Source organism: Echinops telfairi, unplaced genomic scaffold (genome assembly GCF_000313985.2).
Source record: "Echinops telfairi isolate 266 unplaced genomic scaffold, ASM31398v2 ScPeMD7_443;HRSCAF=831, whole genome shotgun sequence".
Classification (NCBI taxonomy): Eukaryota; Metazoa; Chordata; class Mammalia; order Afrosoricida; family Tenrecidae; genus Echinops; species Echinops telfairi.
This window is the reverse complement of record NW_022104341.1, coordinates 25,428,978-25,452,883: the sequence shown is the minus strand read 5'-3', so window position 1 is coordinate 25,452,883 and position 23,906 is coordinate 25,428,978. Positions and strand designations below refer to the sequence as shown.

Genomic DNA, 23,906 nt, shown 5'->3' with positions numbered 1-23,906 from the left:
TTTAAAAAAGAAAGATGGTCTTCATTAACATTCACTCCCCACCTCTCCTGCCCCACTGGCAGCCTCCAGTTACTTTCTGCCTCTGTGGATTTACTTATTCTGTTTAACTCTTACTCCTCATCTCCCCCCAGCCTTAGTTTTTCCTTTCTCTCTTATAAAGGACTGTAGGTCATGCATAAGTACTAGTTTGTTATCCTTTCTCTATCAGTCCAGTACTTGGAATACTTTGACGCACCACATAGTAGACCTGCTGGTGTTTGGGTGAATTAATAAGTTATTAAGTTTATTCACAAAATCGTTTATTAGGAGTGTTTCAGGTAACCGTGATTAAGAACCATTGCTTAGAAGTATTCAGTGAGAGTTCTTAATAACACCTTAGAAAAACCTCTCTCTGATCAGTTCCACTAGCTTTCCAACCTTACTGCTCGGTCTTCTCTGGCACATACTTGATGTTCTGAAAACATGAACTTACAGTTCTTCATGACTGCCGTGTTTCTTCTTTTCTCTATCTAGCATTCCTTACGACTTTCTGTTTCCCAATTTCTCTGAGTTCTCAGCTCATCTCTGAGTTTCTCTAAAGGCATCAGAATTTCAGTTTTCTTCACTTAGGGGGATGTCCCTGAAAACATCATATGTTACGTTACTTTAAAAAGTGGTTACATATTTTACTTCTTTAGATATAGGATCTCTGAGCATTTCTTTGCTCATGTGTAAAAACTTAGCATGTACTTGCACGGTTATTTGTACATTATATGTTTGTGGAGTATAGCAATATATTAAATATTAGAAAAGATTTTTGTAAAAAAGGTAAATGTAATGGATTATTTTTAATCTTGTACCTTGTTTTATTGATAATCGCTGCTCTGAACTCCTTTCTTCTGTGTCTGTTCTCCATCCCACCCCCATTCCCTTAGGGGGACTAGGTCTTCCACGGGGATTTGGAGAACAGGTTCTGATTTTTTTTTTATTGTTAGAGCAACAAACATAAAGCTACTTTCAAACTTTGTACTTAACTTGAAGATTCCTAACAAAGAGCCTTTGGACCTTTACTGGTACATGAAGCATACATTAGGAACATTGACATAAAGCGCTGTGGTGGATGCTTTTAAAATATTACCTTATTTTTCATAACACCCCTATGAGGTAGCTACTGTTTATCTATAACATTTTTAGATAAGAAAAGGGGGCACAGAGAAGTTAAGTAAATTGTCTAAGGAAACATAACACTACCCAAAGTAATCAGGTTTCAAACCCAGGTAGTCTAGACTGTTCCCAAAGATTGTGTGCCAGTTTACCTCTGCTTTCACAAATAGGACATGAGGTAGCCGCCTTCTTCCAGATTGTCACGAACAAACATGGATGTAGACACAGACAGCTACAAGCCAGAATATTGAGCCAGCTTGATTTAATTAATGAGTGTGTGCCATATATTTTAATGGGAGATAAATACTAACATGCAGTGAGGCCTTCAAGTGTAGCCATTGGAACTTTTAACTTGTTTGATAAATATTTAAATATATCCTTTCTGATAAAAACAACTCATTTTCCTAAAAATAGGTTAAAGAGTCACCTAATAATTTTTATATAAAAGAAGTGTTATACATGATGCAGACGAAAATGATTCAGCATAGACTTACATTTTACCTTAGTATTAAAATCTCTGATTTGCAAAACAAAAAACGTGACACTATTTCTTAGAAATGTACTACTTTGTTTCTCTTGTACTTTCTCTAACCTGTTTTCTTATTTGATCATCGAATCAATCAAATTGTTATGCCCACATCAAAAGAGAACTAACCTTTTTTTCAGCAGCTGCCAATATTTTAAGAGCAAGATGTAAGTTAACGACTTAACATTATGGTGTCAATGGGAGTTCATATTTAAGTAGCTTTCTTATTTGTTTTATATCATGGAGTCATAGATTTAATGAATTTGGAAAGTTTTAGAATATTTAACCAGCAACAGTATTCTTCATATATCAAATTTTCAAAATCATCTTTCTATAGGAATCTGGTTAAGAAGTACTGCCCCAAACGGTCATCCAAAGATGAAGAGCCAAGGTAACTTGCAATACTGCTCTATTGCTTATTAACAAACTTAAGAAATACTCACATCTTGTTATTTATTAAGATAGATGATTATAGCTTTATTTTGCTTTAATACAAGAATAATCATAATAATGTTTACTAAAGAAGGTGCTACTGCTTCTTAAAAAGATTAATACCTCCATGGGGTTGATCAACAGCTTCTTAGAATAGTTCAGGTTTGGGTTATTAAAAAACAGACTCACTGCCATTGAGTCAATTTTGACCTGATAGGACAGGGTAGAACTGTCCCCATGAGTTTCTGAGACTATAATTCTTTACGGGAGTAGAAAGCCCTGTCTTTCTCCTGAGGAGCTAGCCGGTGGTTTTGATCTGCAGACCTTGCAGTTAACAGCCCAACAAGTTAACCACTACACCACCAGGTCTCTTCATTGGTTATGAAGTAAAATGTAGATGGGACCTCCCACTTGAATGGTTTAGTCTCCAGAAGAGAAGGGTATTTTCTTATTGCTTATATTGTAGCAATCTGCCTGTCGGAAACTTTGGTTTACTCGTATAGGTAAGAATTGATTTCAAGGGATAATGAAAAGTTTTGTGCATAGTTTTGGAGTTCTGAATAAAGATGAGGGATGTCCTATGGGCTTTGGGGCAGTTTTGAACAGGGATCTCAAGGATGACTAAAATGTGGAGACACAAAGGGACTAGACTTAAACCAAAAAACCTTGTGTGAAAGTATTTATTGTTAAGATTCTAAGATTTGTTGTTATTGGACTACTACTAGTATCTGAGTTATCAACATACCTGAACTGTAAAAGAATGTTCCTTAGTAGATACCGACATTTTATTTTATTTATTTATTTTATTTTATCCCCCCCCCACCCGATATCTACATTTTAATACAATAGTTCTCTTTGTTTCTCTCCTTCCCTCCACACACTTTTTTAACCCTTATTTTTGCCCCCTCTATCCCCCTTTGGTACCAACCATAATGATACTTCACTTCCATTCAGGATGTGGGCAGGCATACAGGCAGCTGTGTCCAGAGCTGATAGCAAAGGTATTCTGTAGATCAGCCATCGAGATGCATTTGAGTGGTATGATCGCCAGGTTCTGCCCTCGAGAACACGCACAACATCTCTGCAGCAGTTCAGCTACCAAGCCTAGGAATCCAACCAAGTTCATTCCCAAGCTCAGGCCAGTCAGTTGGCAAATTTTTTTTTCATGGTTTATTTTTATTTATTTATTTTTAAAATCATTTTATTAGGGGCTCATACAACTCTTATCACAATCCATACACACATCAATTGTGTGAAGCGCATTTGTACATTCATCATTTGTACATTCATTGCCCTCATCATTCTCAAAACATTTCCTCTCCACTTAAGCCCCCGGCATTAGGTCCTCTCAGTTGGCAATTTTAAGAGATTCCAGTATGTCAAAAGAGCCGGCAAGTAGTATTCTTACTACTTTTTGACCCCAAATATCCCTTTATTTGTAAGTTGAATCTAATTGAAGATATGCAAACATGTACAACGTGAGGTTAATGCAGGATTCTTCCCAATTTAAGTTAATTTAGAATGTAGCTGAGATTAGGTTGATTATTTTAAAATTTGCCAAGTGCCAGCCTCAATCCATACCTCACCCCCCTAAAAAAATGTGTAATGAATATGAAAATAAATTTCACCATTTAAAAATATGTTTTTGTCAGGTTTACCTCGTGTATAGCCTTTTTTAACATTCTCAACGAGCTAAATGACTATGCAGGACAGCGAGAAGTAGTAGCAGAAGAAATGGCACACAGAGTATATGGTGAATTAATGAGATACGCTCATGATCTGAAAACGGAAAGAAAAATGGTAATTACTTTTATTCAATTCTTATATTGTTTTTTCACGTAAATAAAAAAATAAGTTGCTTCCTAAAAACACAAGATGGCTTCAGAGAGTTTGTGGAAAAATGTAATTTAAAAACACTGGAATTTTTCCATGAACATTTTGAAGCTCTCTCGTGTATATTATGCTCAACACAAATTGGTTTTCTCTTTCACTAAATGTATTCTATTTATGAATTATCTCAGGAGTTGCAAATTTTGTCAATGGGCTATGTGCTTTCTTAATTAGTGCTCCCTGTTTTACCTTTCTGGGTTCTAGCATCCGTTGCAATGACTGCACAGTGTTCGCAGACAGTAATCACGATTAAAGAATTTATTAGGGCAGTTACAGGTGGTAATGTTCAGGATACAATTGTTTTTCAAGTTCATTCAAGTTTGCTAATAAATGTCCAAAGGGGCATACCATTCTGATGTAAGTAAGCTTCAACCCAAAGGCGTTCAGCTCAAGTTCTGTGGGTTAGCATGTCCAGCTCCTAGAATTACGCGCCCTGAGGCACCACCCTCCAGTTAGCCTCGGCCTGAAGGCCTTCAGCTTCACATGGGAAGCCCAGATTCCCAAGTTAAGTGCCAGAGGCACTCCACTACACAAGCCAACATGCTGCTCCCATACACTCAGCTTTATTTGTTCTGTGGACTGGGAAGTCCACCATTGTTTCAGGTTCTGGCTGCTGGTTCTGTTGCTCCTCTTCCTTTGGTGTTATAGCTATCTTTTGGATCCAGGAGGTTCACTGCACCGGGATCTCAGGGTCAGAGGATGTACTCCATTCCTGGCTCTTGCTGGTAATGAGATACCTCCTCCTGCTTCTCAGAGGGTTTCATTTTAAGAGGAGCAAGATAGCATTCCAGGGAATTCTGTTCACAATTACTCACAGTTGAATCCTAGCAGTCAGTGTCTCCCCCACCTTCTTACTAGACCAAGCAGGAAAAGGTCACTTGGTAGTAGTTAGAGACTTTGACTAGAAGAGCCACATTAAATAATTCACTCTCCCTCAGGCCAAATCCAGCTTACTATATTTTTGTCCCACAATTATCACATGCAAAGAATGATTTTTACATTTTTAAATGGTTAAAAAAACTAAAAAAGAAGAAGAATGTTTAATAACCTGTGACAAGTATATAAAACTCAGATTTAATTGACTTGTTAGGTGCTGTTGAATAGATTGTGACCCATAGGGTTTCCTACTGTGCAATCTTTATGTGGGAAGATCACCAGGTCTTTTGTACCACAGAGCTTCTTGTGGGTTTGAACAGTTGACCTTAGGTTAGCAGCTGAGCCCTTAATCATCACATCATCAGGGCTCCTTCAGTATTCATAATAGTTTTATTGGAACAAAGCCACACTCATGTGGCTTTTGCACTCTAAGAACAGAGTTAAGTAGTATGTGGTTGAAACCTGAAATCAAGCCCAATGCCTTCATGTTGATTCCATCTTAATAAACCAGTTGCCTTTGAGGCAATTCTGACTCCTAGTGACTGTATAGAACAGAGTGGAACAGTTCCTTAGTATTTCCAAGGCTGTAAATCTTTATGGGAGAAGATAGGTGCTTCTTTGACCCTCAGTGAAGTCGAACTGCTGATCTTGCTGTTGTAATTTACGACACCATTTGCTGTTTGCTGCTTGTTAGAAAATGCTTGCCAACCCCATACTCAAGACAATTATCTACTTTCCCAAAGGTTATACATATTAAGGGTTATATTTTAGTACTGAAAATTAATGTCCTTTAAAAGTTTAAAGAGGTTTACTTTGATAATAATCTCTTCTTAGATATTGATAAAGTAATTCATGCTTTGGGGGGCAAAAAGCAGAAAGGCGTTCTGTGGCTTTAGACTGCATTTTGGTATTGAAGTATAATTATTTATTTATTCATGTTGTTATAATCTTTAGCATCTCCAAGAAGGACGAAAAGCTCAACAGTACCTTGACATGTGCTGGAAACAGATGGATAATGTGAGTTCTAGTGCTTTCATAGTTAAATTCGTCCTTAATTCTCTTATATTTTACATCTGAGTTTATGGTTTCTATAATTTGACATTGATTTTGTTGAATAATAGAAAAGTGTAGATGTGGAATGTAGGATTTTCTTTTCTGTTGGCTTCTGTGTATGTACCAACTATCTAATCTTCAGATCTTTGGGAACATTTGGGAAGATGCTTTTTGACTTTGCTTAAAATTTTGATAGAGAGTAGAAATAATAGGGAAGCAGGGTGATCTCTTGTAAGACCATTTGAAACTCAGGGGACCCCTATTCTAGTTATCCCCCTTTCTCTAGCACTGAGTTCTCCTGACTTCATTTTTAGCATATGAAAACTGAAGAGAGTGGCTTCGATGATGTTGTGTTTCTTCCAGTTCATTGCATCTGTAATTCTGTGCTTGTCATGTGTAGCTTCTGGTCAGATACATCATGCATTGTAGTAAATAAAATATAGGCCAAAATTATAAAAGCATAAAAATGTTTAGGCTTTTCCCCAAAGGTACTTGCTAATATTGTTGTTCTTAAGTATCCTGGCATTTGCACGTTTAAAAAAATAAGATGGTGCCTCCATTACGTGCAACTATTAACTACTGGTCTATGTACAAACTCTACTGTCTTTTTGTTCAAATGCTGTGCCAAATGATGCTTTGTAATGTAAGATTCATGTTCTTTTTGAACTCTTAGATTAGCAAGCCATTTACTCTTCCATACTTTTGAGTGGAACAATGCATATTTCTTATGCTGAATGGAGTTTTTCATTTAACCTGTGGTTATTGGATAAAAGAACGGTAACATCAAGAAAAAGCAAACTCATACAGTACTTTCAGCCTTTCTTCTCTTCCCTTTAAAATGAATATTCACAGCTTAGGTTAAATATCAACTAGATAGCTGTCATTGCTATAAGTTTTAAATTATTAGGCTAATTGAGAATTTTTAGGTATATTAATAGTCTGTACATTTCCCTTTTAATTGGTTGAACCAAGACTTTTAGGGAGTGTTTATGTGTATTAAATTAAAAATGAGTTTCATTGACATTCTTAGTATCTGCCAGCTAATAAGCATGTGTGTGTTTTCATTTGCACAGAATAACAAACTCCTACACTTGTGAGTCACTGGCATTGAAAATTGGCATTGGCATAAATCATCCTAGCTAGTATGTACTGACCCATTGTAGAACAGATGTGTTCTATAATGCAAAAATTATAGAGGAGAGGTTTTTGTTTTTAAGTTCTTAACAATGCTATACAACAAAGGTGAGTTCAGCTCAACTAATATTTTCAGAAGGCATCCCTAACATGCTATGCATGTTCTGGAGACTTGAAAGTAAATATGAGAGGCATTTTTGTATGTGTATGTGCATTTGGGGGTGGGGAGCAGGCAGCAGACTGACATAAATGAGAGGTGTCAGAAAGTTTGTGGACTAATGGAATTTCTCCACAAACTTTTTACTGCTCTCATAATTTCATTGTAATGTGTTTCTACATGTGCAGTATCCCATTCCATGCCTTCTTGTTTTGTCAAGAAAATAAAATTGGTGGAATTCTTGGCATGTATGAACTAGTGGCGATATCAAGAACTGGGGGCAACAAGTTGAACGAGTGACAGTAGTAGAAACTGAGACAATGTTTGAAAGAGTCAGTTATTAACCCCAGGTTAAACAAAATAATACTCAAATCAGTGTGCTCAGGTAGCAACAGGCACTTAAGATGTGGACAAACAAGAGCAGCCTTGTAAAGGAGATTTTGAAGGAATAGTCAAAGTTTAAGAAAACAAGTCTTAGATGCCAGGTATAGCATAGATGCCGAGTAGCACAAGCTTACAAGAGCAGTCCCAGGGTTGGGCAGGAGCTAAGTGACATCACTGAGGCAGGATCCCATTTCTGTCTGCCCCGTCTGGCATCTCACCATGTGCTTTCTCCCCCCTCAGGCTTGCCCCTGTGCTTGGAAGTTGGCTTAAAGACCGAGATGGCACAACATACTCAGTTGTTTCCAGAGTCATAGGGAGCATTGTTCTTCTGTCTCGGATTTTTTTTTTTTAATCAAAGAAGAAAATCCGTTCTCAGAAAGCCCCCAGTGGACTTTAGATTACTTACCTCTGCCCAGCTGTGGGGAGACTGGAAAAGGACTATCTGCTGTTTCCAGGTTCTGCTGTGCAAGGAAGGATGAAGGATGGAAGCACATCATGGCTCTCGATTAGTCTTCCACACAAGGATGGAAAGAAAATTTTTGAGGGATATATTCATATATATTGTATAATGATTCCATTCAGAGGAATACTATTTGTTAATATTACTACAGTAGTGGCTCTTTTGTAGTTGCAAAGAAATGAGGTAGGCTTAATATTAAGGCAACTAATATAAAAATATTTTTATACAAGCACCCTCAAATTATACCATAATTAATAACATGTACCTAGTCAGTTTGAAAACATCTCCGAATTGTATTCCAGAGAGTTAAATGTGTAGTTAGTTTTCATCTTCATGGGAAATTCTATATAATATGCACATTTGGATACTTTATGTGCTGAGAATTGTATGAATTAATTTGCTGCCTTCTATAAATTAAAATGTTGGCCTCAATAAGGTCTACATTTTAAAAAATTACCAAAAAATTTCTTGGAAACAAATTATAGGGACTTCCTGGCATGAGCCAACACAGAAGCCTTTGGACTACAGATACATAGATGTACTAGCTAATGTATTTTTTACTATATTTTAAACTTTCAGCTGAGCCACCTTGAAGAAATGGAAATCTCTTTAACTGCTAGAAACTAAGAGTAAACTGAAAGTCAAGATAATAGGTACATATGAGCTGATGTGGGACCATCCTAAGAAAAAGAGTGCAGAGGTTTGGGGTATAGTGAATGCATGGACTAGAAGTTGTAATTGTGATCCCTATTTAAAGTTTGAACCTTTGAAAGGACTAAAGCCTGATTAGTGAAAGGGTAACTTTGAGAACTTTGAGCACTGGCTAAGAAACTTATTTCTGCCTGAAGGTCAAATTGGGGGAGTAGGAAGTATCCTTTGAGAAATTTAGACCCTTTGATTTAGTAGTCATATGCTTTAGAATCCAGGTTTGTACTCCCTATGTACTTTTGTAATCTCCAAGATGGCTCCCCTTCTTCCCCCGAATAATTCACTTCAGAGGACAGCACAGGGAGAGGGACATGTCTGACCCAAGATAAGAGATTGAGATTGTGACTAGTTCTGAAAAAGGAGTGAGTAAATAAAAAATGTTGAGAGTCCCTGCTTCCCCCTCTTGAGCATTTCTCAGAACGCAGGCAGTGGGGCAAAGCATCACGAGAGTCTGCTCTGGAGATTCCAACAAGCTAGAGAAAAAAAAGTCTAACAGTGCTAAGATACTGATAGTAGGGTTTCTCCAAGGAAACTGGCTGATCACATTAGCTTATCCTGAAAGGCCATAATCCACAAGCTCCATTTGCAAAGCTTTCAATTGGCCTTTTAAATAAGAACAGATAACCAAGGGTCTCCAATCATTTAAAGAAAACATCTAATAAGAGTTGCTGAGAGAGAGAGAGCGAGAGAGAGAGAGAGAGAGAGAGAGCGCGCGTGAAGGCGAGCGAGTTGGGGAGAGGAGAATAAAAACCAACTTAGAAGAAACAGCAGTTATGCAAGGAACATAATGACAAAAAACAAAAATAAAAAAGTTGCAAAACTATTCTAAATGTTCTAAAAGAAAATGAGGACACAATTATCAACAAAACAAGAAGAGAATACTACTTAAAAGGAATATATACAAAAATAGTATTTTGTATAGTATTTTTGTGTATATGCTAGTAGAAACAAAAAACTCAATAGAAAGATGAAGGATAAAGTTGGACATTTTCTTCAGGAAATAGAACAAAATGACAGATTGAAAATAGGAGGGAAAATAGAAGACTCAGTAGTAGGTTATTTTCAAAATAATATGTATTCTAAACAGGAAATGACCAGACAAAAATAATTTGGGAAAAATATCTCAGAACTGATAGATGTGAGTTTTCAAAAGGAAGGGATTTTCCAGATGCCCAGCACAGTGGATCCTACAACAAGAAATGATGAGTTTTTATGAAATGTCAGAACATTTAGAAGAAAGAGACTATTTACCAGCTTTCAGAAAGGGGAGAGAAAAGGGGGGTGGGGGTAATGGGGGGGTATGCTTTACACTAAGGATCAGGCGTCAGGTTGAGATTGGACAGTAGTCACACAGGATATTAGAAAACAGTGGGATTGTAATACCTTTAAATTTCTGAAGAAAAGTCACTTTCAGTCTAGAGTTCTAGACTCATCCAAATTTTATCAATTAAAAGTGATGCTATTTTCAGCATTGACACTCAAAAATTCTCTCCCACAAAAATGTTCTCCTTTTAAGGAGTTACTGCTCAATGTGTTCCAGCAAAATGAAGAAGTCAACTGGAAAGGTGTGTAAACCTGGCAGTGCTGTTGAGAGTTGTCAAGTTGGTGCCCACGCACAGCAACCCTCCTTACAACACAATGGACTGCTGTCCAGTCTTGTGCCGTCTTCACAACTGTTGTTACATTTGACTCATGAGTGCAGCCACTGTCTCGATCCATCATGTTAGCAGTCTTCCTCTTTTTTTCTGTCCTTGCACTTTGCCAGGTGTGCTGTCCTTTTCCAGGGACTAGTCTGTCTTGAAACATGTCCAAAGTATGTAAGACCAATCTCACCATCCTCGCCTCTAAGGAGCATTCTGGCTGTACTTCATCCAAAGGCAAATTTATGGTACTTGGAAATAGGGACTCTAGAGAAGTGACGAATGCTCATGACAGTGGTGAAGGAAAATCTCGTGTAACAGTTATGCAGATGTCTAGATGGTAATGTTCCTATTTCAGCAGATCAGGGCGGCTTGAGAGAGATTTAATCAGGAAAATTACCCTGTGAGAATTCCTAACGTGTTTGATTTGAATCAGAAGATATTTATAAAGACTTGTAAGTGAGTGGGATTGAGTTAGAAATACGTGCAATGAAACTGAACAACCACATAGGATTAAAAAAAGTTAGGGAAAGGCAAAATACCATTATACTATGAATGTTGGCAGAGTCACATTAAAGTCAGATTATTATTATTTTTCTAAAAAGACTTGGTTCTAGTGTGAGCTGAGGCATTTCTTGGGACACCAGTAGAAACTGTACAGCAGTACTTTGGAGAGAGTTCTAAACCACATTAGAAGAGTTAAGAACAAACTCTAGAACCAGTCAGGCAAACAAAACCAATGAAAATATAAAGGAAACAAAAATTCTTTTGCTGAAGATTAAGTATATAGTAAAAAAAATTATAAGCACATGTGATATTTTTTAAAAAATTATTGGGAGGAGTTGAGTTTGTAACGAATATTAGCTCATTTGTGCCTTTGATTTATTCTTTTTTCTCCCTTGACAGTTTAGAATTAAGGCCTTGTATTTAAGATCATGAATTGGTTTTAGTAGTGAGGTTTATTTTCTAAGAAAGGACAGGTTTTATTTTTAGTGTGCAATTCATTTTACTTCTTTTTTTTTTTTCATTTTAGTTATTTCTTAAATAAGATAGTTCTCATTGTATTTCTCAGTGTGGTATTTCACTTCTTTTGACAGAGTAAAAAGAAATTTGAAAGAGAATGTAGAGAGGCAGAAAAGGCACAACAGAGTTATGAAAGATTGGATAATGACACTAATGCAACCAAGGCAGATGTTGAAAAGGTAAGAAATTATCTAAATTGCTTTATTATTAAAATATTGTTACTTGAAAATAATCATAACATTTGTATCCATATTAGCGTTAAATGTTAACGCTAAGTGAAATTTCATTTGAATCTAAGATACACAGATATTTGTCTATAATTTATACTTATTTGTCTAAAAAGAAAGGAGCTAGCCAGGTGGCAAACCCATCAACCATGCTCTGAGGGAGAGAACTGAGGCTGTCTGTTCCTGTAAAGATTTATGGCCCAGAAACCCTGGATAGGGTTTCTCTGATTTGAGATTGGCTTGATGGCAGTGGATTTGGTTTGATCTGAGAAGGTAATTAAGATGTGCTAGTTTTATTTATTGACCAAAATTATCATATTGTTGCTACATTCAAAATGTATAGAAAAGATAGAGAGCTTCCAGTCACAGAGGAAAAACAAACAGTAGAAAGCCGAAGGTATGTTAATGTAGCATGCAAACAGGAGTCCAGTAGCTTGCTGCCCCAACTTTACCGAAGGGAAATGGTAAGATGGTCAGAAGTATGTGATATTAAGTATTTATGTATATATTCGTTCATTTTGGAAAACCAAACTTTTTCTTGTCACTGATTTTGCGGTAGGTGTTTTGTAGCATAACTATTGATAAGATTAGCCACATGTTCATTACCATTTAGCTACCCTTTCTCCATACTTCCTGTTCTGTTGCTCTTAAATTGATCTATAATGACCCACTTTATAGGACAGAGTAGAACTGCCTCAGATTTTCTAAGGATGTAATCTTGATGGAAGCAGACATTTTTCTCCAACAGAGTGCCTGGTAGATTGGACCCTTCCACCTTTAGTTAGCAGCGGATGCTCTGTCTATTGTGCTACCAGGGTTCCAATATGGTATCTTTCAAAAAACCTACTGCTGACACGTTGTCTAAAACTCATAGTGACCCTTGAGGACAGGTAGAACTATCCCATGTAGGTTCCTAGGTTATAATCGTTACAGAAGCAGGCTCTCCAACAGAGCTGGTGGGTAAGTTTGGACTTTTCCATTCGCAACTAAGCATTTAGCCACTACACCACTAAAGATCCTTAGAATTTTATAATCCCCTGTAGGATCAGAATGAGAATAAAGATAGCAGAAGAATAATTTATAACTTAATGTCCATATTCTAAACACGCACACACACACACACACAATCTAAACACACACACACACACACACACACACACACAAATGAAAAACCCCACCAAAGCACCAAAATCATATAAACTCCAGATTAGAATGGCCTTATAGCTCTTTCAGTGCAGCTCGTGATATTTGTTTCTTTCCTACACAATGATGTCTTTAGTGTTAAGATGTTCCTTGCCATAAATACTCTAAAGCAGCGGTTCTCAACCTGTGGGTCGCAACCCCTTTGGGGGTTTAAACGACCCTTTCACACGGGTTACCTAATACATCCTGCATATCAGATATTTACATTACGATTTATAACAGTAGCAAAATTGCAGTTATGAAGTAGCAATGAAAGTAATTTTATGTTTTGGGGTCACCACAACATAAAGAACTATATTAAATGGTTGCGACATTAGGAAGGTTGAAAACCACTGCCCAAAAGGCAGTTTTACGTGTGTGTGTGTGTACACGTGAGGGTGTGTTTGCAGTTTTAACATTTTCTTTTATTGACACCACTGACTCCCTACTTAGTTTCCATTTCTTTGAGGTATCATAGTAAAAGAAAGTATATATATTTTTTCCCCTCATATCTTAGATATTTGTAGATAGATTGTTGACCACCAGATGAACCTTCTTTTTTCTTCACTTCACATATTCAACAGCTATAAGTTATCTTTGATTCTTATTACTTTGCTTTGGATATACTTTATCAATACCCAATGAAAGTACGTTACGTCAAAATGGATATAATATTCCAAGTATAATCTGATCAGTCCTGAGTTTGAGTGTTCTTGAGTATTCTCTTTCTGAATACCAGGTTTGTGTTATTACAGTCTAAATAAATTAAGCGTCAACATCTTGGGCACTGCAGTTTGGATTGATTCATGGTGAGTTGATGCTTAACTGAACTCCCTGTGTCTTCACGAATGCTGTGGTGTATAGATATGTATTTCTCAAACAGAACCTGTACTGTTGGTATTTGTCATTTAGATATACATCTGAGTCAATTATTAGTTTCAGTCCCGTTGCTAAGATTTTTAGATCCTGATAGTGGTCATCCATTACCCACCGCTAGCATCATGTTATATACACAATTAATCACTGTTATCAAGACTTGGTTAAATGTGATCTACATGTTGCTTAGAAGGCATTGAATTTATGTTAGCAGGGGTGGATTAATTGAAAAAGGTTATCAACAATGGCTGTACAACATGTATTATCAGTGGCACTGAATTATACATGTAGAAGTTGTGGAATTGGAGATATTTGTGTGTATTTTGTGTATTTTGTATGTTTTTGCCACAATTACAAAAAAAAAGTATATTGAATAACAATGAGTCCAAGGAAGAAGAAAATATTCAAGAATTGACTGTGGTGATAATTGTACAACTCTTGATATGATTGAATTATATGACATGTAGATGAAGTGCTAATAAAACAGTTAAAAAAGTGAACCACAGGGAAGTAGGAGATAGTACTATTTTATACATGGGAGACTTCCTTGCAGATTGACATTGACTCCTTAAAGATTCATTTGGCTTATTATCAAACCTTGGTTGAGTACATACTTTATAAACTAGGTAAATTAAGGTTTTATTTGTTAACTGGACTCTTCTTTACTCCATTTGTCTAAGGGGTATCACATCACTTAAGAGCTAGGCAAATACCTTTTGATCTGATAGAACATGTCTATAAGCGCTAACTTGGCCTAATTTGTTCAGAATTATGTTTACGGCTTATGCTTTGGTTTGTTTTGTTTATTTGCAATTCCTTTATTTTTCAGAGAATTAGGAATGTTTTGAGGAGTTGCTCTAAGAATAGAAGAGTAGAATTCTCTTTTAAGTAACCAAGGAGCAAAGGAAACATAGCTGGAAGCAACTCAGAATTAACCAAACACAAGCAGGCTTTCTGCCATGGAGTCGATGCCAACTCAGGTTTCTGAGGCTGTAACTCTTTAAGGGACAGAAAGCTCATCTCTCTTCTGAGGAGCAGTTGGGATTTTAAACTGCTGACTTTGTGGTTAGCAACCCAGCTCATACTCCACTATGGCACCAGGGCTCCTTCTGGAAGCAATTACTGATGATAAATTTTTTTTTTTTTTTGGTGGCAGGGGTGGGGATAGGGAGGGAGAAAGTGGAGGTGGGCAGAGCAGGCCGATTACTGAGCTTCCTTTGAAAAAAAAAGAAGTAGCTACTGTGGAGCCAGGAACATGCCAACAGGAGGCTTCAGTTGTTAACTCCAAGCCTTGTTCTCCTACTTGCTCGGCAGGACCAGGAACCTTGGTGGGGTACCAACAAAGTTTGTAGGCCAGTTTGTCCCTGAGTTCACAAGAAGTAATGGCCTTAGGTCAAGGACTGCAGTTGTTGAAACTGAAATTAGAATAATTCAGTGTTGTATTTACAATGTGCTTAACAATTTGTAAAACATTCCCATACTTGTGTCAAATTATTTCTTGGATCATTGTAGGAAATTTAGCTGAATTCTAACTTTGATTTTTCCTATTACTTTAAAACAGTTGAATTTTTTCCCCTTTAATAAAATCAGGAATGCCTTTAATAAATCCAGAATTGACAATTTGTATTAAGTTTGTACTTTGACTGTCTAACCAGTGTAAGGAATATGTTGAGAAGTATTTTTGCCAGTACTTTGAAGTACTTTGTCTAACCAGTGTAAGCAATAGTTGAGAAGTATTTTTGCCAGAAGAGATTAAGATGAACATAACTATATGATGGGCTTCAGAAAGTTCACAGAAAAGTGAAATTTAAAAACAATGGAATTTTCCCACTATTTGAAGCTCTTATCATATTTCTTTAAGTACTTCTGGTTTTGTAAAGAGATGAAAATCATTGTTGAGTACTGTTATTGGAATATTATTGTTCCTTTCTATTTAAAATATGTTCTATTGTAATTATTTGGTTTAAGTGATTCTGAGTTAGATATAAGTTGATATGATTTAAAGAAATGTTTTACTACTAATTTAAATAATCACTGAAGCTATTTTTTGTTTTGATTAAAAGCTTACTATTTCAGCCTATGATGTCACTTATTAAACTCTGAATGATATCAATTAGATATCTATTATTGATTGATATCAATTATATCAATTAGAAAATTAGCAAACTTACCACCTTGTTATTCTCTTGATGTCCGGATGTTGGCTTTTCTGTTGATATGACTTAGTTTTAGTTTAACCTAGAAAAATAAATTAGCCGTGATTTTGTTGATGATGATGATTTGACTAATTTGCTTGCAGGCTAAGCATCAGTTGAATCTGCGTACACACATGGCTGATGAGAATAAAAATGAATATGCTGCACAGTTACAAAACTTTAATGGAGAGCAACACAAACATTTCTACGTAGTGATTCCCCAGATTTACAAGGTAAATTTTAGATGTTTGACGTTAACCCAGTTTGAGAGTTGGTAGTGCTGGTTTTTAAAAGTAAAATTTAACTTTAGAATTTCAGAATGGGTTCAGAATATTTCTAGATTCAGTAGTCTTTGAGAGATTTCTTTCTGGTTAAGGAATCGAAAAGTAAATTTTTGCTAACTTCTTAAATCACAAGTTTTTCTATTTATTATTTGCAGTTATTAGCAGTCCACCAAAACAGTAACTTTTTGAGATAAACTTTAATGTTGTATCATTAAATATTTATCATGAAAAGAAGATATCCTGATCTTGGAGGGAACTCACTAGAAATTTCTTTTGTAACATACTCACCCAAGTAGAGATACTGCCTTTTGACACTATCCCAGAATCATTGGCATTATTCCAGGTGTCAGAATAAGCCTTATAAAATGTATTTGCTAGCCTGACTTTTGTGTGCTCATAAATATAATTCAGGCCTGGGCTAGTTTAGCAATCCTACCCAATTTGATAGGAGTTCCTTCCTAAATACAAACTCCAGAATCTATGTAAGGGTTACATTGTGCTACTGCCTAGTGTAGAAAGAAGAGAAAGTAGGAAAAAAGAGTGTCGGGAAAGTGTGGGTAGTATCTGGGATAGCAGAAGAGTGTCAATACAAATATCCTGTTTTCCTTGTAAGGAAAGTTAGTTGATCAGAAGCAGCTCAATAAGAGTTGGTGGACTAGGGAGGATATCAGATTCTGGTCATTTAATCCGGAGCTTCAAGCTTGCTGGTCCTTACTCTTTGGGGCTTTTCCAAGTGTACTGGCTAAGCCTGCTCCATATTGTCAGGAGGCCCTGTTAGGACCAGAAGACAAATTGCCCTATGTTTTGGCGCTGATCTTTTTGTTAGTCCTTGCTGCTGAGCAGTTGTGCCATTTTATGATGTTGGGGAACCCTTCTTTTTTGAAAATGAAACTCCAAAATAAAACTGTGAAGCTTCAGAGGAAAAATGGTAAGAAAACTAGCAGTAGTGTAGTTGCTTCATGGGAGAGAGAAAAACTCGTGGCCTAAGGAAATGTTTCCTGAAAGCTTAAACAGAAACTGCTCTTACTGAAGAGTGAACGTTGAGAGTAGTGTGGGGCAGAGAGCTTGTAAGGGGTCCATTTAAGAAGGTCTGAAAACCAGTGCCACCTGGTTTTAAGTACTAAAGTCTTGATTTTTATCCATCCTTTTTTTTTTCCTTCTTTTTTACAAAAGTTTATTCTTAATGTACAGCAGGCTCCAAGACAACACTTCATTCTAACTATAAGTGGCAACAAATGTTCTAGCAGGGAATCCAGATGTTTACACAGGAACGGAATCAAGGGTCACCATTGCCTCAGCCACCAAGAACAGCTTACTGTTTGCCAGATTTCTTAATTCCACCTGTGGCCAGGGGCCCCTTCCCCGCGGCCTTCGCCTTTAGCTCCTCCAGTTTCTTTTGTTCTTCCTTCTGTTTCTGCTGGAAAGCCTTATCTTCCTCGTCCATCTCCTTGTTCTGCTTCTTGGGTTGTTTCAGGAGCTGCTTCTTGCCACCTGTGGGCGACATAAGCGCCTTCGGCCCGCCCCCGCCGCCTCCAGCCCAGTCTTCGCCGGGTCCCGCCCGCCCCCAGGTCCTGGGGACTCACCTTCGCGGGCCGACATCTATCCATCCATTCTTTAGCTATTCAACAGGCCTCAGGTTTTAAATATTGTAAATCTATAGCACTTGTTAAAAGGAATTAACAAGAACAGTATAACTGTTAGTCTAAGAAAACTTTTTTTTTTAGGAGTCATTAATTGATTTCTTTTAGAATGAAAAAATCCCATTTTCCTTTTTTAAAACATTCTTTTAAACATTCTTTATTAGCAACTACAAGAAATGGATGAAAGGAGGACTATCAAACTCAGTGAGTGCTACAGAGGGTTTGCAGACTCAGAACGCAAAGTTATTCCTATCATTTCAAAATGCTTGGAAGGAATGATTCTTGCAGCAAAATCTGTTGATGAAAGAAGAGTAAGTGCTATATAATTATCTTGGAGTACATGTGTTTGCTTTAGTTGTACAGCGTGTCAAATGAGCAGAGAAAAGAATAAAGTAATTTTTTTTTAATAAAGTAATCTTATCAGAAGTTTATTCTAAATTATATCTCTAGAAGAAAACTTTAGAATGGGTTGGAGTGGGCTAACTTGGGCTTTTAGGACCGTTCAAAATGCTCATATTTTATTTAAAAACTAAAAATCTGTGTTCCTTGGGATAGCAACAACTAAAATATTCTTAAATGTGCTCAATTGGTCAACAAAACATCCAGTTAAAGTAAGAGTAGATTTCTGGTCTGCCTTATGTTACCTCTTCACATAATGACGCTGGCCTTTTCTTATCTGTGTTTTTATATAATTAAAAAACAAAACACTTTAAAAAAATTCTAATTCTTCTAACCCCTCTAATTTTTGTTTAAGGTTTCATAGGATCTTTAACAGATCATTTCTCAGAAAATGTTGAGTGAGTGACCTGAAAGTGTCACATTTGTGAAAGTAGGCCACAAATACTGAAGAGGTGAGGGGGAGGGGAAGCCAGAAGGGAACCAGCGTTTGGAGTGCCTGCTGTTTATTGTATTTTAATCTTCACAGCAAGCCTATCAAGTTGATCTTATATTGGCGAGGCTCTTCTGGTGACAGATAATGTAATTCTAACTCAAATTAGCTTGAGCAAAGAAAAGACTTAAAAATTGAGAGTTCTGAGGTGCTTTTATATTTGCATATTGCTGGATTCAAAGTTATATGCATGATAATATCATCAGACCCTTCTTCCTCTTTCCTCCTCCTCCTCATTCTCTTTCCCTAGGGCTTAGTGAAAACTGATGGTATGAATTAAGGATGACTTTTGACTAAATGACAGACTCTACTTTTACCAAAAAAGGGAAAAAAGGAGATAGAGTGGACTGTGGTTTATGGAAATTAAGTATTATGTTTGGGGAGAGTTTGCAGTATCAGTAAACCATACACATGGAAATGTATATAACATTTATAATTACGTTTCAGTAACAGTATTAAACTTTATATTATTTTCACATTTGTGTATTTTACTTTCAGCAGTGTTAGTGAGAAGTTTCCCGGTTGGCTCTATTAGCATTCCACAGTGTATCTTTACTATAGTTTATATAGGGTCTCTATGAGTCGGAATCGACTCCATGATGTGAGTTTGATTTTCTCCCCGCTGATGGATGAGTGAGACTTTCTCTTTTTACTCCTCAGTGAACTCTGACAATTAGACACTTTCCCTTTGTTCCAAAGGCCTTCCGTCCCTTCCTGCAAAGAGTCTTTTGTCCTTTGAGACTTTGCATTTGGGAGCCCCAGCTTACTATGTGCTTCCTATCATTTAGACCTTTCTTGTTGACCAAGCAGTCCGTAGATGAGTTTCAGTGGGTTTAAAATAAACTAAGTAAAAACATTTTGTGATTATAGATTAATGAATTGATTATTTGCTTCTAAGTTAGTATAGCTTTCAGGAATTAAACTATTTGGGGTTTATTATAAATTCACAGAAGAAACCATCCACATTAAACTTTGAATGATTGTAGAAATAGTTCATCAAATGTTTTTCTTTTTTTTTATTCATTTATGGTTTTATTTCAAATATTTTTTTTTTCTTGTACTGATAAAGGTTTGGTAAGCTAATATGGTATTGAGTAAGTAGTTTTTAAGACTTTTATTTCCTGTGTGTGTAGGACTCTCAAATGGTGGTAGACTCCTTCAAGTCTGGATTTGAGCCTCCAGGAGATTTTCCATTTGAGGATTATAGTCAGCATATTTATAGAACCATTTCTGATGGGACCATCAGTACATCCAAACAGGAAGGTGGGAAGATGGATGCCAAAACCACAGTAGGAAAGGCCAAGGGCAAGTTGTGGCTCTTTGGAAAGAAGCCAAAGGTAAAAGTCATAAAATTCTTATAAGCTAATTAGCTTTTAAAAATATGTCAGTCAAATCAATGTAGGTATTGAATGGATAATGGTTTACTATTAATGGAAGGTGTACATTTTCAACTTGAATGATTCAGTTAACTTCTCACTTATTAGGAAATAATTTATGCTTAAGAATTTAAAAATTTTCTATTTATTTGACTACCATTAAAGCAAGTTAGAATATTAAGTCATTTTCAACATCTACTTAAATGATATGCTTTTGAAATTTCATTTCATTTCAAACTTCAATAAAAATTTCTAAGTAAATCTTATGACACATCTAAAAGACCACTAAATTGCAATTTCCAGTTTGAATGAGTGAGCAATAGTAAATTGCTCACTACAAGATAACTGCCATATTAGGTCTTCTAGATCATACAAAATTATTTTTTTTATCATCCATATAAATTTTTAATGGTCAGAGTTTAAGATTCTTGCTTAATTGAAAAAACTAAGGACTAAGAATTTTATTCTTTGTAGAATCCAAATTTTTAACAGGCTGTTTCATTTTTATCCTTGATAGGTTGTTTATTTAAAGAGATAAACCTAGTTCAGTAGGTTTATTTTAGAGAGAGAAACCTAGCTCAGATGGAATAAATGAGTGCTTTATCTTTTTTGATAAATTAGTGATTATAATAGCAAGGGAAATAGGCATGTATTTTTAACCTGCTGTTCTGTAATTGTGAATTACAAAATATATCTGATTATTTTAATTCTTTTTATGGTCTTGATAAGGGTATAGATAAAATGAAACGTAAACCCAAATTATGATATACCTCTAAGTATCTTTAAATGCACAATTATAATTAATTCTAGTTTTATTCATGCTTTTAAAAATGTCCAGTTGAGAAGTCGAGAGATGAGAACTTTTTAATCACATTAGAGTAGCAAGGAGAGCTTGGAAATCCAAGGAATACTGAAAAAATGGAAAAGGAGGTGAAATGAGGATGGAATAGATACAGTCTGAGAGGAAAACTGCGATTTAATGAAAACGTTTTGGTTGTATGTGACAATTTCATTACAGTTTTGTTATTTACATGTGATATTACCTATTTGGATAATATTTGCTTTGGGTGCTGCCTTTATCTCATATTCATGTTAAGTATAACTAACCAGGAATTCAGGATGATACTAATATTTTAGGAATTGGGAGAAAAAATTTAATCTAGGTCATATTGTTCTCTCTAACATTATAATGTGTGTGTTCTTATTTTTAATCTCAATTTGTAAGATGATCCAGTGATATGGTATGTGTTTAAAATTAAATTTGAGTTTTTAAAATGGCAGTTTGGGGAAAACTGATGTTAACTTACAACATTTGAACAGAAAATTTTGAGATATATTTTGTGAAAAGTATGTTGCCAAAAATAGAATTTTCATTTAGGAAAAAGCTATGCACATTTGGCTTATTGATTCCTTTCTTTATTTCCATATTAGCCACAGTCCCCACCCTTAACCCCTACTAGTTTATTCACATCCAGTACTCCTAATGGGTCCCAGTTTCTCACATTCTCCATTGAGCCCGTGCATTATTGTATGAATGAAATAAAAACAGGGAAGCCCAGAATTCCTTCTTTCAGAAGTCTCAAAAGAGGGGTAAGTTTAATAATGGGTTAAAGTGCATGATGGCCTATTGTGTGTGTAGTGTGGCTTTCAATACTCTCCACCCTCATTATAAGGCTCTCCTTTAAATACATAGTTAAAAAACACCCCAGAATTAAGTATAGCTGCCCTCAAGTTAAAAACAACTCCTCTTTATAACATTTGAAATATTCAACCATAAAAGAATGGTATTATAAAGAGGGTGCTGGGTACAATCATATTTTAGCTTTTTTTTGTTTGTTTATGTGAAATCATATGTCCAACCATTGTCTTGTAACGTACTTACATTTTTTAAGACTTTCAGTAATTTGTCACTGGGTAATAATTTGTCACAAGTGCTGACTTCTGCCAATTTATAAAATATTTTATTGACACTATCAGTATTCAGCTCAATTTTGATCACCCTACTTTTATAAACATAATTTCTAATCGTTAATACAAAATTAAAGATAGGAATTTGAAATACCAAGATTGTTTGCGAATCAATTTAAGGTAATATTTTAGAAAGTATTTTGTATTGTAAAACCTATAAAAGTACTAGATACAAATGATAAAGTTTCTATGAAATTTGTTTTTGAATTTAAAAACCAGTAAATGTTTATTTAATAGTTTTTCCTTTATTTTGTTTTGTAAAGTTGGCCATCCTTTAGCATTTGGCTCATTAAAAAACTCAGCAAATGAAAATGTTTAGAATAGTAGGAAGCAAATACTAGACTGTTTCTTAAAACTACTCTTAAACTACTGATAAATAAATTAGTATAGTTCATTATGTTAATGAGGCTTATTTCTCTTGTTTATGTTTAATTTTAAGAGCGTGTTTAAAATGTGCACAGCTCTTAATTTAGATACAAGTATAAGATTTGTGTGGACATAGGAAAAACAAAAGTGATGGCCCATAGTTAAAATCAGAATCTATCAATGTTACAGAAAATACCATTATTAACAAAAATCTGCACAATGCTTGGATTCTCTCCTATTTTTCTGGCCTCCCTCCCCTCTTCTTTCCTACCTACATTTCTGATTTGTTTTTTGTAGCACTTTCTATCTTCAAATTCCTTTCATTGAGTTTCTCTCTAGGCCATGAGTAGAGCAAGATAATATTAATTCAGAACAGGATTGCTTTATTATAAACGTATGTTTCCATGAAAGCAATGACCAACTTAACTGACAATACTAATGCAGCAGAAATGTCCCACTGTGTTAAATCCTTATGTGGACTTCCTTTTGTCCTATATTGACACAAACTTCTATATGTCTACCTTACCTATTTCTGTGTGTGGATGCCATTGTAGGTAATTGATGGCATTTTGAAAAGTCTGGATAAGCCTGTAGTACCTACCAGTACTACCAAATGCCTTTAATCACTTTTAAAAGCCCTTAACACTTTTGTTTGAAAGACCTTAAGAAATCACATTTGGAATTTTTGATGCTTCAATTATGAGGGTAGAATTAATTTTCATGTTGCTTCTGTGTGCTACTTTATTACATAAATGATGAGAAATTACCTGGTGACTATATTTTTGTAATGGTTTTGTAATCCTACATATTGAATCTGCTGGACTCGGTTATAGAATTGTACACAGAATAGTCATAGGGATATGTTAAAACTGCAGAGCTTAAAACTATTTGGTCATTTTATTTTTATATATTGCTTTAATATTAAGAATACATGGGTTTTATGAGGCGCCCCGGCAGTGTATTGGGCCCCTAACCTCTAGGTCAGCAGTTCAAACCTATTAGCTGCATTGTGGGAGAAAGGTGAGCCTGTCTGCTCTGAACAAGATTTGCAGTCTTCTGAAACTGTCTTGTTGGGTCACTATGATTCCGAGTTAACTTGATGGCCATAGACTTGGTTTTTGTAAAATCTCAACATGTTCCCATTTTACCTGTTGGTTTTTGTGTCAGAGAATAAAGTGATCTGCAAGATAGAAGATATGACAGATAATGAGCTAGGAGACGAGACGGGGAAGTGGAGCCAGCATGGAAGTTGCCTTACTGTCTTGGAGTTGAGAAATTTGTTTTGCTTGCTACTAAGTAGTTTACTAGATATTATTTTAAAATTAACCCATACAGATGTTTTCCTTCCACTTCAGAATTTTCTTAGTGTAGACCAAAAACAGAAACAGGTATGCTTTAATAAGCCTATTTTTGTGGATTTAAATATATTTCTCAATCCAGTTAATAAATCTTCAGTCTTCTTAAAGCTAAGTTGTAC

At 35.7% G+C, this 23,906-nt stretch overlaps 2 protein-coding genes across 2 annotated transcripts in view; one reads left to right on the top strand and one right to left on the bottom strand.

The window, feature by feature from the left end:
* The window catches only part of FNBP1L (formin binding protein 1 like), a 61,857-nt gene that overhangs the window by 21,017 nt on the left and 16,934 nt on the right, over positions 1 to 23,906 (top strand). Inside the window, exons 3-10 of the mRNA XM_045292038.1 lie at positions 2,007 to 2,060; positions 3,754 to 3,901; positions 5,822 to 5,884; positions 11,501 to 11,605; positions 16,011 to 16,139; positions 17,995 to 18,141; positions 19,853 to 20,056; positions 21,527 to 21,685. Of these exons, the coding sequence (XP_045147973.1) occupies positions 2,007 to 2,060; positions 3,754 to 3,901; positions 5,822 to 5,884; positions 11,501 to 11,605; positions 16,011 to 16,139; positions 17,995 to 18,141; positions 19,853 to 20,056; positions 21,527 to 21,685 (1,009 nt within the window). The remainder of the gene's footprint in view (positions 1 to 2,006; positions 2,061 to 3,753; positions 3,902 to 5,821; positions 5,885 to 11,500; positions 11,606 to 16,010; positions 16,140 to 17,994; positions 18,142 to 19,852; positions 20,057 to 21,526; positions 21,686 to 23,906) is intronic.
* On the bottom strand, positions 17,343 to 17,694 carry LOC115870165 (translation machinery-associated protein 7-like). Its single transcript, XM_030886155.2, has one exon. The coding sequence runs from the start codon at positions 17,692 to 17,694 to the stop codon at positions 17,503 to 17,505; it is 192 nt and encodes a 63-aa protein (XP_030742015.2). The 3' UTR covers positions 17,343 to 17,502.